The sequence below is a fragment of the Dipodomys spectabilis genome, unplaced genomic scaffold, assembly GCF_019054845.1.
Source record: "Dipodomys spectabilis isolate Male_0828 unplaced genomic scaffold, ASM1905484v1 ptg000002l, whole genome shotgun sequence".
NCBI classification, from domain to species: Eukaryota; Metazoa; Chordata; class Mammalia; order Rodentia; family Heteromyidae; genus Dipodomys; species Dipodomys spectabilis.
In genome coordinates this window covers 46994344-47008625 of record NW_024870679.1, presented here as the reverse complement: position 1 = coordinate 47008625, position 14282 = coordinate 46994344, and the positions used below count along the sequence as shown (strand labels likewise).

Genomic DNA, 14282 nt, shown 5'->3' with positions numbered 1-14282 from the left:
TGGGTCTCCCATCCATCCACCGCGGGGCGGCTCAGGGCCCGGTCCGGAGGCCCCAGGGCCTCTGCTGTCCCAGGAAAGCGGCAGCCTGCGCTCCCAGGGGGCGAGTCCTCGGGCGCCCCGGCGGGGATCTGAGTCCTGGTCCCGCCAGCCCGTGACCCGCAGCCTCGCCAGGCGCGCGGAGTCTACAGGGCCCCTCGCCTGCAGTCGTGTCGGGCGCCGCCAGCCATGGCCCGCGGGCGGGCACCTTCCCCTCCGGCAGCAGCCGGGTCTGCTCTGGGGTCCTCTCCGGCTTCTCGCGGCCGACGTCTCCTTTTCGGACAAATGCGCACCGCTGCGCCCGCGGCGCCCAGCCTAGGCTTCCACGCTCCAGGGCAGCGCTGGTCCCCCACCCCGCCGGTGTCTGCTGGGCGCTCTGTTGTATCCTTTGCTGATCCAACCATGCCCTGGAGACGCGCACTCGCCTCCAGCCTCCTGCCTCCATCGGGGTCAATTAAGATCCTCTTCAGACACCCGGGAGATACTTGGAGTATGTTCTCAATTGTCGGGTCCAGCGGCTTGCAGAAGGGTTTTCCTGGAAACGCCCCAACTGATTCGGCCTCTTTGCACACCTGCCCTCCCGTAGCCGCTCATTGATTCAGGGCTTAGGTAGAAGTGGGTCCGAGACTGAGTCCGGAGACTGGAAAAACTGGCTCTGAACGACAAGAAAGTCACAAGAAGTAAAGTAAACCAGCATTTACCAGTTCTCAAATGCACACCCACCTTTTAAATCCTCACCCCTTTTTGGGGCCTTGCTTATGGTGGTTCTTTTTAACAGGTGAGGAAATGAAGCACGTAGAGGTTGAGGGAAAGGGAGGAGAAGAGAGGGAGAAAGAGAGAAGGTACTGGGGCTTGTTTCCTCACCACCCCACCCCACCCCGGCCCCCACTGCCACACTATGCTGCTTGAGACACAACTCCGCTTCCAGCATTTTTGCTGGTTAATTGGAGATTTTTTTCTGCTGGCTGTGAACCACTAGTCATCAGATCTCAGCCTCCTGAGTAGTTATTATTATAAGCATGAACAAAGGAACTTTTCTCAATTGCACAACAGTGGGGTGGGGGTGGGGAAGTTGGACATCTGCAGGTTACCTGATAAGTGGCACCATGAGAGCTGAGGGACAAATGGGCAATGCTGGAGGGGCTGTCAAGGGGTGCTGACAAAGGGCCATGTACCTAGCTAGGACCATGGACCTCTAATATTTGTAGTATTTCTCATGTAGATTCAAAATTAACCCCCCCCCCCAGGGGTTTGAGGCCGCTTCAAAATCTAAATATCAGCTCAAACTTTAATGGAATTACATTTTGCCCATGTTTTACAAAGCATGTGCCTAGCCTTCCTTTTTTTTTTTTTTCTCTTCACAACAGGCAATTTCCACATTGTAAGTCCCCTAGACACTAAGGATGCTGCTTAGCCCAAGGTGAGACCAGAGCCAGAACGCTTATGGCTATGGCACAGGGTCTGAAGCTGAGCCTCTGATGGTGCTGTGAAGGGCCAGGGAAGGCTGTTCTGGAGGCTGAATCCCCAGGGCTTCATGACAGACAAGGTTATCAAGGGGCTGTCCATGTCAGTTTGGTCAGGGGCTCTGAGTCTCTTGTCCACATCCCCTTCACTGTCCTTCCTGCACCCTGGGTGCTCTGGTTGTGTTTTGGGCTATGCTGCAGTATGTTAGACTACATGCAACCCAGTGTGATTCTTACAACAACCTAAGGCTGAGACAGATATTCATCTCAATTTAGGATGAATGGAGACAGCTATCTTTTTAGCAGCTTCACTTTTCTGTCAACCCAAATAGTGGGTCTTAGCCTTCCCAACAACTCAGCCCACAATTCAATTCAGCAACCACCACAATGGGCTGCTCTGTACTGGGCCCTAAGCCAGAGATGAGGCAGACAAGCCCCCCTACCCCTGAGTAGTTCCCATATGAGTTGCTGTGGGGGAACTTGGTCATTTCCAAAGGCAGAATGAAAATTGTGTCTCCAGAATGGCTGAAAAAGTGCCTGGAAGGACAGAGGAGCTAGGTCCATGTGAGTGGAACCCAGAAAGTGGGATGGGAGGCATCTGGAGTGGGGGAAGTTTCTAAGAGAAAACCGTCAAAACGTGGTATTCCCAGAGGGATATGACAAATTATACAGGCTTCTAGATATAGTGAGACCAAAAGAGGATACTTTGGAGAGAATGATAAAGGTGCAATACCTAAGTGCCTCTTCATATGTATATAAAATAATACACATGCTGAAACTCCAAAGGAAACAAAGGACTTTTTTTTTCTTCTGATGAGTCTGTATTACCTTATATATGGTGTATTCACATGTACATCTGGTGTGTGTGTGGGGGGGGGGAGGGTGTTCATAGAATCCAAGGGAAAAGAGTAAAAAAGTGCAGCAGTGGAGTGCACTGGACATCAATATGAACTTGAACTATGTAACTCTTGGGTGGAGATGGGAGGGAAGGAATGGGAGAGGAGGGAACATGGCACTATATAAAAGGAAATGTACTTATTACCTGATATATGTTAATGTAACCCTGCTGTATATCACCTCTAAAATAAATATAAAAAGTAATGATATTCAAGATTACGTGCATATGCTAATTATCCTGATTTGTTCATGACCCAGACTATAGATGTATCAATCAACACATTGTGCTCTTCCCAAAACATGTCCAAATACTTTGTTAGTTGAAAATAAAATAAACTTAAAATGTAAAACAAAAGCCAGGCACAGGTGGCTCACATCTGTAATCCTAGCTACTCAGGAGGCTGAGATCTGTGGATCGTGGTTCAAATCCAGACTGGGCAGGAAAGTTCATGAGACTCTTATCTCTCACTACCTACCAGAAAATTGGAAGTAGAGCTGGCTCAAATGGTAGAGTGCTCGGCTTGAGCTGAAGGGCTCAGGGACAGCACTCAGGCCCAGAGTTCAAGCTCCAAGACCAACAACAAAAGTAAAAAACATGGCATTCCCCTGCCACTTGGTGACCTTGACAACTTAACCTCTCACTTTGGCACAATCCCCATGGCCTGTATAGCAATCACTCAATAAATGTTAGCTACTGTTATTACATTATTTAAGGCCCTAGCAGACACTGAATTTATATTTGCTGTCACTTTAATCTCAACTCTAACTTTTTGTTTCCTATGTGAAAACAGTAATTATATACAGGTGCTTGATGAATCGAAATAAATTTCCTGTGGTGCTACTACCACCAGAGCTTTACTGAAGAAAATCAAGGAAACCAGAATGCTTTGGTAAGGAAAACTAGTGACCACAGTCTAGTCTCTGAAAAGATGGAGGTCATCTAGTCCCAGCATGCTTCTGCTGCCAGGCCTATCCACAGAAACCAATTTGGGCAAAAATACTGTTCTATACAAAGATCTGGCAGCTTGAGGTTATCCAGTTGCCTAGAAAAGAGAACAAGCACTTCCTTTAAGAATCCATAAGTGCATATTCCTTCAATCTGGACATTTGACTGCCCCAAGTTGCTTTGGCAAACATACATTGCTACTGTTTCCTGATACAGATGCTATGGATTTAGGGTCCTCTCTGTCCACATTCTCTAACCTTTTTACTGTTAGAACTGTTATTCTGAACTTTATAAAGCCAACTAAGGGCTATAAAGAGACAGTGCTGGATATGAGTAGGGACTCAAGCAGTCTGTGATATCACAGAAATCACGTTCTTCACTATAAAACAGGTGCTAGATTCAGTTGACTCCCAATATTGAGTCTTAATACTATGAATATGGTGATCAGCAAGAGGATCTCAGGGCAGATCCTACAGTTAGTTGTTTATTTTAGTATCAGGAACCAAATGTGGGCAATTTAGCAATAAGCTATCTTCCATTAAACCCAGGGCTTTTTATATGCTACATAAGGGCTCCAAAACTGAGCTACATTCTTGGTTTGCTAAGATAGCATCTTGCCATGTATGAGGCTGGCCTCAAACTCTTGGTCCTCCTGAGAGCAGACTGCATATATATATACTGATCTTTGTTCTTTAGACTTATATAAGTAGTGACTAAGCAATTAAAGTCTGATGTGTCATTTGTTCACCAGTCTCTACTTGTGAGAAGGCACTGGCTGCAATCACCCAGGTCCCACATCACCCTTCTCCCAAGTCAGCTTCCCAAAAGATTGTTCTTGAGGGTGAGAATCCCTGTTGTCTTCTAATCAGCTAGCTTATTAAAATCAAGTTTTTTTTCTTATTTCTTTTGTCAGTCGTGGGGCTTGAACTCTAGGCGTGGGTGCTGTCCCTCAGCTCTTCAGCTCAAGGCTAGCACGCTACCACTGAGCCACAATGCCACTTCTGGCCTTTTCTGTTTATGTGGTGCTGAGGAATTGAACCCAGAGCTGGCTGAGCCATCTTCCCAGCCCCTAAAATCAAGTTTTATCACTGCCCTGCCTGTCAAGTAGTTTCCATACTATAGCAAGAACTTTTTTTGTGAAGTTAATTTTGCTTTGGTCTATGAAATCCTTTCCTTTAAACAGATTTCAGCATACTGTGTGATCCCATTATCTCAAGTCCCAGGTATGATTTCTAATATACACACAAAAAACCTTCTTCTTTATTAGTATGCGTTTAGTCAGGAAAGAGTGATACCCAATATATTTGTGTTAAACAAAATTACCAAGAGTAAAAAAAGCAAGAAAAAGAATCTATTGAGCTAAATAATTTACCCATTGAGATAGTGTGATTTGAATATTGTATTTAAGTATCTACAACATTTAAAGTAGTGGTGGAGAAGAAAATCAGGAAGTACAAAACGTTAGTTACTGCAAGCAATTTTAATACAAAAGTGTGTCTTGTTTTTAAACAGTTCATTGGTAGAGCTTCAGTTTTCTGCCTCAATTAAAACCAATTGAGATAATTACACAGCAACATGGTCGGAGCTGAAGAGGAAGAGCAGCTAACGAACAGGAGCCCCAGACAGCCCCTCGTTGCAGTCACTTGGTCAGTTGACTTTATTACACAGAAAAAGACAGGAGCAAACGGGACGGGTGAACAGTGTGCTGGTGAACTCCGTTAAAGGACGAGCAAGTATTTTGTCTTAGACCCACATTTTCAGAATAGGCTCATGGAATTCATTCCTCAGTTTGTGGGATGTTGATTGACCATTTCAATAAATAGTGAAAAATGTAGATAAATCTGTGATTTACAATGCCACCAAAAAATTCTCCCTTGCCAGGATCTGGGTCCTAGGGTGCATAAAAATTATTGGTGACAAGGCTGGATTGTTATAAATCAGTTTAAAATTCCAATGTTCTGACACTTTTGAACAGTTACATTTAACCCTGAATTCTAGCAGCTATGTGTCCTTTAAACACTGAGTATTTAGACAGTATCCCAAGACAGTATTGCAATGAACTCTTTTTCTGTATTGTGTGCAAACACTACCTAGATGAGGTTCTGTCTCTCTGACTAAAATCACACAACATTAAAACAATGGAAATGCAACTAGAAGTGCCCTCCCTTCAGTTCTTGTTAGTTGAGGTGTCTGTGATTTACAAAAAAAAGAGTTCCTTAAACACTGCAGGATTATTTTTTTTAATATAATTTATCTTGCTAAGACAGCAAGTCAAGTTTATAAGAAGATGCATTTAGGAATAATCCTAAAAGATAAAGCAGGTTTACAACCCTGCACCACACAGAAACCCTAGAGGCTTTGCTTTGCTTTTTTTTTTTAAATACACATTTGTATTTTGACCTTTTCACTTGTTTTCCTCAAATATTTCATTTCTGGGCCCCATTCATTACTGGGTTACCAGGAAGCAAATTTTATCTACATAAATATTCACATGAAAATAGTAACTTACAAAAAGGAAAAAAAATAAGGCAGCTTCATAACACAATTATCTTTTACACTTTTAACAATATAACTTCTCCCATTCGGAATAAATATACACCCAATGTATGGAGCAGGATTCAAAGTGGACAGTGGTATGGGTGCTTGTACAGTGTTATCGCTTGGGACCTGGAGTCCTAGGGGAGGCAGCAGTGGTCTTCTTAGACATGGTTGGAATTTTAGAAGGTTTGGTTAGCCCTCTCCTGGAATTGCCTTGGCCCCCTGCAGCACTGCTTTCAGAAGTGTCTGAACAAGCAGACTGCGTCTCTAAAAGGTCAAAGTCAGAGGCATCACTTCCTCGCCGACTGCTGGCTCGACTTCCAGCTCGACTCCCAGCCCGGCTTCCAGGGCGACTGGCTGACTTCTTAGGGTCTGAAATTCATGAATAAAGCAGAAGACTTAACAGAGAGGCATGGATGGAGGCACAGATGACCAGAGGTTACCAACACTCATACAACCCAATTTGCCTGGTGGCGTTGGGCAAGTCTCACCCAGCCTTTCTAGACTGAGGCTTCATTGTCTAGCTTCCTTGTCTACACAGAAGTGGCCAAGCCTGTCCTACTTTGTGGATTCCTGTGAAGCTTGCTTCTTGAGGACAGTAGACACTGGCCCCCCAAGTGGATTTAGGGGGCTTATTGGTGCTGCTCAATCACCTCAGCACAGATAGGTGAGGGCTGAGGCAATGTGCTGGCAGATGGAGGTACAGAATGATGGGAAGCAGAGGTGAGAAAGAAGCCAAATCCCTAAGTTCCCAGGAGGAGGCTCAGTGGGGGAGCACAGAGAATCTCTCTTGTACTTCGTCAGCTCATGAGCAGCCATAACAAACACAAGATGTTTGAGAAGTGAATAGCCAGCTATGTGCTGCAACTATGGACTGGTCCTGTTTTCCTTCTACATGCTTTCAACTGGGATCCTTTCAGATGAAGAACAGAGCCCTGCCTTGGGCATGGAAATACCTGCTCTCAGAAGGCAGTGCTAGACCTACCTACGGTGACAGGAGAAGCAAAGATCCCTCAGCTCTCTGGACATCTCACTAAATGCTGTTCAACACTGTCTCCTTGCAGACCTGTGAAGCACTGTCCATAGGCTGCCAATTCACATATCTTGATCTGGCCTCTGCCTTCATGTCTCAGCCCAATGCATGCTTTGTGGGAAGGTACTTACCTGCCCGATTTGCTTTGGCACCTGTAGAAGCTGGGGAAGAACTATTACTTGTATCCCCAGCAAGGGATGTTCGGCTAGAATGAAAAGTTGGTGTTGGTCGTTTCAACTTGCTGCCTGTTGATGGGATAACCTTCAAAACAATAAAAGATCATATTTACCCCAGGAGTCCTTGATAGAAATTAGAGTAAAAGTCTACTTAAAAACCTCTTCATATCTGATCATTTGAAAAGCAAATTAAAAGTCCAGGAAAACAAAGATTTATTTTAGAAGTGTCTGAGGTCATAGCTTTTCATGACTGAAATGTTTTTAAAATTCCAATTAAAAGTTTCAAAATGCCTTCTAATACCTTTTATGTTGCTTATAATTTTCATTAGAAATGGAATAAAAATCTTTAAATAGTAATATTGCCATAGTTGTAACAAACAGAAATATATGAGAAAGAAAAAGAAATCCAAATAATCTTAGCAGTCCACATTTGGGCTACAAATTTGGGTTATCAATACCGAGACTGCAGTACTTTAGTCAACATCCCTTAGCATATCTTCTCATTGCTAACGTGTAGATAAGATGATTTGCCTTGGGGGCTCATATAAACGATGAGCAGCACAGGAAGTGGTATTTGATGACTGTCAGGAGTAAGGTTGTACAGGAGTTGTCAGGAGACCTGGCTTTGCCTTTATGCTTAATGACAGATCTAAATGAGGTGGCTGGTCTGTTGCTTTTCCCTCAGGAAGTGAAGGATGAATCCTGCCACTCCCAGTTAATTTCTACTACACTTCCTTTTGTCCAGTCCATCCCAGCCACATGGGCCTCCTGGATGTTTGTCCAATGACCCAGGGAGGTCCTCTGCTTTTGTCCCCTTGCTGCTTACTGTACCTGACACACTCCGCCTGGTGCACATGTGGCTCAGTCATCACCTCCTTCAGGGACTCTACTGAATGGATCTCTGAGGCCAGCTCACCCTTCAATACCATTTGCAACTTTCTATTCTCTTCCTGCTCCATCAGCTTTTGTGCAGTACTGGCAGAGGTAAGCTATACTTTCCTTGCTGCCTCTTTCTCCAACAGTAAAAAAAAAAGTAGGAGCTTTCATTTACAGCTTTGCATCTAAAACTGTCTAGCACAGGAGAGTGATTTAATAAAACCTTGTTGAAGGGCTGTGGTGTTGCCCAAGTGGCAGAGGACCTGACAAATGCAAGGCCCTGAGTTAAAAAAAAACCCTCAAATTAGGGCTGGGAAGGTGGCTCAGTGGTAGAGTGCTTGCCTTGCATGCCCGAGGCCCTGGGTTCGATTCCTCATCACCACATAAGCAAAAAGAAAAAAGCCGGAAGTGGCGCTGTGGCTCAAGTGGTAGAGAGTTAGCCTTGAGCTGAAGAGCGGAGGGACAGCGCCCAGGCCCAGAGTTCAGGCCCCACAACCGGACCCCAAAACAAAAAAACAAAAAAAAACAAATCGAAACAAAACCTCACTGAATAAATATGTAAAAGCATTTCCTATCTTGGAATAGTTGCACATTATTATTACTGCTATTGGTAGGTGCCGTATTTGCTACGAATAGGGTCTTTCCCATCTTCCCTTCCTTCTGAGATAATGGTAGATTTAACTTAGAGAAGGAAGAATATTTTAAGGTTTTAAATATCATCTATGACAGTTACTATTATAATTGTTTTGAAATCACTGTGGAGATTGTTTTCCAGGACCTTTAAGATGTTGATGCCCGCAACCCATCTCATCATTTTTGCTTCATTTCTTTATAAAGGAGGAGCCAAAGCGACAGGAAGTGATTTAATATTCAAGCAGGAACTCTCGTGGCCACCTAGGAGGAGTTCCGGTTCCAGAAGCTATCCTTCCTGAGCACTGCCGTTGGGAACCCACAGCTGCTGGAAACCCACAGCCCTGCAGCCTCTGGGTGAGCGAACACCAATGATTAGAGAAGGTGAAAGATCAAAATCAGATGTAATAATTTTGGAACTTTGGAAATTTTCAAGAAGTTGGAGGCATAAAAAAGAGGGAAAGATTGACAGGTTGAGTCTTGGGGTTTTAGTGGCAGTGGGTCCCCAGATCTATCCCCAGATAGATTTTTGAACTGGAGGTTTAGCTGGGAGCATCATTAGTCCCAAAGCAGCAGCTTATTTATAGCCATTGGCTTCTGTGCCTCTCCAGCTTGTCTGGCTGAAGCTTTTCAGGCAGTACTGTGCTTTGAGGCACAAGAACCCAATCATTTTCCTGTAGGAACTAGGATGCAATTGCATGTTATTAGACAAGCCATGCTATCTGTTTTTTTTCTCATTTTTTTCTCTTCTTTTTTTTTGAGACAAGGTCTCGCTCTTTGGCTCCAGTCTGGGCCAAGGAATTCAGAAGGTAAAATCTGAGTCCTTAAGAGCAGTGCTTACTGACACTGTGTTGGCTGCAATCAGCAGTGCCCATGCCTTGGACCAATATAGCAGTACCAAGCGTCCTGCGTAGGTGTTTCAAGGTGGGTGGTGCCAACCATCTTCTAGTTATAAGCAGATAAGCACACTGGAAAACATGTGCTGTAGTTGGATTTCAAGAATTAGTAACTCATGGGTGTACAAACATTTGGAGGCCCCAAGGGGCCCAACTATAAACAGAATCCATAAACAAATAATCAGGAATGACCACTATGCACCACCCTGAATGTTACTGTTTAGGCATCTCTTAGTTCACTTCAATTTTGGTGAATCTGAGTTAGAAATCCCTGAAAACATCTGACCAGCTGAATCAGCTATGTCAGCAAGCACTGCACAGATGGAAGAGAGATGGGCTCATATCAGGAAGAGCTGGGCAGGTTCTTGGCATGAGCAAGTGCCTCCATGTGACCTTGGCAAAGCTATACTCTACCTCAGGGCTGAGCAGCTGGAGGTCAGGACAAGGGCTGTCCCTGACAGGAGTGCCAGCTTTACTGTTTACCAACCAGGGTTTGTCATAACAGCGAGATAACTGAAACAGAGTCTGTGAAATGGAAATCCAAAGGGAAGGATGGGAACAATTGAAAATGGAAAATTGGGAACAGAAAAAACCAGATACTCAATTTTAAAGGAACAGGACACAAAATAAAATGTATATCAGTTCAATGGGATGTGAAGGGCCAGGCAGAAAGTCAACAGTATTCTTCATTCACAACCCAATGTAACAGCAAGCTAATCTGTACAGACAGTGCCTGGATTATCATAACCTGTAACTCTGGGTCTTCAAACTCAAAACTGGGAATAAAAGGAAGAAAACCTTTCCAATATAAGTGGCCTGAGTTCTTGGTAGTCATCTTTAAGGCTTGGGTATTGCTAGGGCTTGGCCATACTTGGTACAGGTAGAATTGGTCTGTATGTATCTGGATTCCTTTTCTCTCTGAAGTCTCCCAGATAATTCCTGAACAATAGACACCAGCACATACCTTGGTCCCACTGGCTGGGGTGGCTGGAGAAGATGGCATGGATGTGCAGCTGTGGTTACTCTGACTAGCACTTGAACTGGAGCGAGTAGGAGAAGCTGCCCGGGAAGATGGTTTGGATCTTCGGCCCCGTGATCGGAAAGGAGTCATTCCTTGAGATGCCCCCTCTGGCAGGATGAATTTCTCTCTAAGTTCAATGTTAGTTCTACCTCGTGCTACAAAGGGAATAAACACACACACACACACACACACACACACACACATAAACACAATATCAATTAATCTGAAAAGCACATCATTGATGGTCATACAGCTGCTTGACCCCATGGTAACAGTCATCTAAGTCATATATAGGTTTAATATCATTTGTGGGTTCTTTACAAGGAGATAAATCCATGACTTACCGGCTTTGTCATGATTCTGGCCCACAACACACATACTGACTAAAGAAATTCTATATAGACAGAGTACTATCCCATTCTGCAGCCATGGTTTGGTTTTGCCACTGTCCCCTGGGGTAAAGCATACTGTAATTGTGAAGCAGATGCAATAGTCCACAGCATCTGATGTTAATCAAAACCCCTTTTTCTTCTCTCATTGGACATGTATACTTTTTGCTCAATTTTTGCAGATATGTGATAATGAAATAGTGGAAAACACACATTAGTGAAATCACACTGTCTAGGTTCTTCTATTTGAGTTCAGTCAATAATAATCCTAAAGAAAGGAATTGAGGAAGTCAGAACAGAAAAAAAGAGATGAGGACAGAATCATTATGAAGTAAACATGTGAGGAGAGAGAGAAAGATCAAGACCATGCACAAAACTTGCCAGTGAGAAACAGTTAGGTCAAAAACTGAAAGCAGGGGCTGGGAAGGTGGCTCAGTGGTAGAGCGCTTGCCTTGCATGCTCGAGGCCCTGGGTTCCACATAAGCAAAAAGAAAAAAGCCGGAAGTGGTGCTGTGGCTCAAGTGGTAGGGCGCTAGCCTTGAGCTGAAGAGCTGAGGGACAGCGCCCAGGCCCAGAGTTCAGGCCCCACGACCGGACCCAAAAAAAAAAAACAAAACTGAAAGCAGTTAAGAAGCTGAAGGGGAAACTGCAAGGAGAAGAACATCAAGGTGGAAAGATCTGGAACCAGTACTGAAGGCCAGATAGGTGCTGTCTCCTGGCTTTCTGGAGCTAGAAGATCAGAACTCAAAATGTGGATTCAGTCAAGATAAAGTACAGCTAACATAACATTTAAATGTGAAAGACAGTACTAATTTAAATAAAATATTTTCCCTCAAGCATGTCTTTTGATTATTTCTCAAAGATATTGTTAGATGTCGGTGGCTCACACCTATACATCTAAGGACCTGGGAGGCAGAGAGAGATAAGGGAAAGGTTCCAGGTCAGCCTATGTAAAAGGGGCTGAGAGACCTATCTCATTGGAAAAAAGTGTGTGATGGCATACAACTGTAATTCTAGCTATGGTGGGAGGTATTAAATAGGAGGATCACAGGAAAGGCTGGCCTGGAGCAAAAAGCTAGACCCTATCAGAAAACAAAACAAAGAGACTCAAGAGCCAGGTGCTGGTGGCTCACATCTGTAATCTTAGCTACTCAGGAGGCTGAAATCTGAGGATCGCAGTCTGAAGCCAGTCCGAGCAGGAGATCCGTGAGACTCTTATCTCCAATGAACTATTCAGAAAAAGCCAGAAATGGTGCTGTGGTTCAAGTGGGAGAGTGCTAGCCTTGCGCATAAAGAAGCTCAGGGACAGTGCCCAGGCCCTGAATTTAAGGCCAGGGTCTGCAAAAAGACTCAAGTAGTAGAGTGCCTACCTAGTAAGCACAAAGCCCTGAGTTAAAACCTCAGAGCTGAAAAATAAAATGAAACATAAATTAGGTTACACTACCTGCTTACCCTCCCCTACACTGTTCCCTTTTATGAAGCAGTAGATATTACCTAAACAAATGTGAAAGCTGAGGAAGCCTGAAAAAGGGAACCATTACAAACAAAATGTGTCATTTATTTCTTCCTAAAATATAATAATGTTGACACAGCTATCAATTTATCAGGTAAAACAGCACTAACATAGATATCAAAACTTGGATTAAGACTAGGCTCGGCCACCAGACAGATCCTCTACTCAGGGCTGTAGTTTCCTCAGCCTTGCCAGAAGTGACCTGGCTGTAGTCTCCAAGGGTCAAACTCACTTGGATATGATCTAATGTCTCCTAATGTGCTCAGAGTGTTTCCTTCAGCTCTAGGTCCCCACGTGTCTGGTGACTCCCCAAGTTCTTTCCCTGGGCTATTCTCTACTCCATTTTTCAGCCTTCAGTGCTTTCTGTTTACATTCATTAGTAGACATTCTTTCTCAAAAAGAATTTCCTTTACACATAGGTAGAACTATTACTTTTTTTTTTGTCGGTCGTGGGGCTTGAACTCTGGGCCTGGGCGCTGTCCCTCAACTCTTCAGCTCAAGGCGAGCGCTCTACCACTTGAGCTACAGCGCCACTTCCGGTTTTCTGGTGGTTTATTGGAGATAGGAGTTTCACGGTCTCTCCTGCCCGGGCTGGCTTTGAACCGCGATTCTCAGATCTCAGCCTCCTGAGTAGCTAGGATTACAGGCGTGAGCCACCAGCGCCTGGCTAGAACTATTACTTTTGTGTGATAAAATGCCCAGTATAATGGTGGACATGCAACCGGGATTAAGATAATGTTGATGAATGAAAATAATGAACTAGCTAGCACCTGAACACTATACAAACCGCTTGTGATCCAATGCCATAACTTTGCATTTGTGGTTTGATAGTTCCTTCTGGGGCAAAATCTGCCAGAAAAAAATCCACAGAGGATAGAAGAGGAAGATTTTGAAACTGCAACTTAGTTGTGAACAGCTCCATTTTAAATGCTGTAGAAAGAGACTACTGGATGTGTGGTAATGTGTACCTATAGTCCCAGGTACCCTAGAAGCTAACACAGGAGGATCACTTGAATCCAGGAATTTGAGACTAGTCTGGGCAACACAGAGATCTTGTCTCAAAAGAAAAAACAAAACCCAGAACAAAGCTGGGCTGGGTATTGTACACTGTAGCCACTTGGGAGATGAGGGCAAGAGAATCACAAGTTCTAGGCTCTCCTCTTCCCACCAACCCCCCCCAAAACAAAAACAAACCCCACAAACAAAAGGCTAGGGTTGTTGCCCAAGTGGTACAGTGCTTATTATCATGACTGAGGCCCCTGGGTTCAATCTCTAGTACTGAAAAAAAAGTGTTGTTTTACAATCTTATTTCACTCTGCTCTGTATTATCAAGTGTGTATATACAGGTAAAATTTTGACAAATTTGGCAGGTAAAGCATCTCTCTGCTGTTATAATTTGCATGAGGGCAGTTACTTAAGTGCTTTCTTCTTTCTGAAACACTGCCCTCCACTGCCTTCAAGGGTACCCACTCTCCTGCTTCTCTTTCCCCTTAACCCTGTCTGTACATAGTTCTGTCCCCCTAGCCCCTTGGACTTTCTACCTGCTGATGAGTTCATCTGACACCTGAGTGTCATCACAGTAACAGCAGGCACCAAGTTCACAGAGCAGATGTTGCTGGATGCCAAAAGTTACATCTGAAGCCTGACTGGATATCACCACAGTCAGAAGCCTGGAAACACCAGCAGGTCCCAATCTGCTAATGGCTGTTCTCTCCCAGAATCTTTCTACATTCTAAAGTCTTTTAACCCTCTCACTTGTGGGTGTGAGTGTCTCTTCCACTGTGGAAGAGCCCCCTGGCTCTTCCTCATCCTTCTGTTGTGATCCACTTGCTCTTACCCACTCTCTATAGGTTTCTAGACATAAATCT

At 44.2% G+C, this 14282-nt stretch overlaps 1 protein-coding gene across 11 annotated transcripts in view; it reads right to left on the bottom strand.

Annotated features, from left to right (window-relative positions):
- Positions 1–4803: 4803 nt before the first annotated feature.
- Positions 4804–14282, bottom strand: part of Macf1 (microtubule actin crosslinking factor 1) — a 364069-nt gene continuing 354590 nt past the window's right edge. For 7 of the 11 annotated variants that reach the window (XM_042674998.1, XM_042674983.1, XM_042675004.1 and 4 more), the window contains 4 exons: positions 10456–10667; positions 9906–10016; positions 7045–7174; positions 4804–6252 (listed from right to left, as the gene is read on the bottom strand). In XM_042674998.1, the coding sequence (XP_042530932.1) occupies positions 5996–6252; positions 7045–7174; positions 9906–10016; positions 10456–10667 (710 nt within the window). In that variant the 3' untranslated portion in view covers positions 4804–5995. The remainder of the gene's footprint in view (positions 6253–7044; positions 7175–9905; positions 10017–10455; positions 10668–14282) is intronic. The other 4 variants (XM_042675025.1, XM_042675068.1, XM_042675046.1 and 1 more) reach the window with 1 other exon arrangement.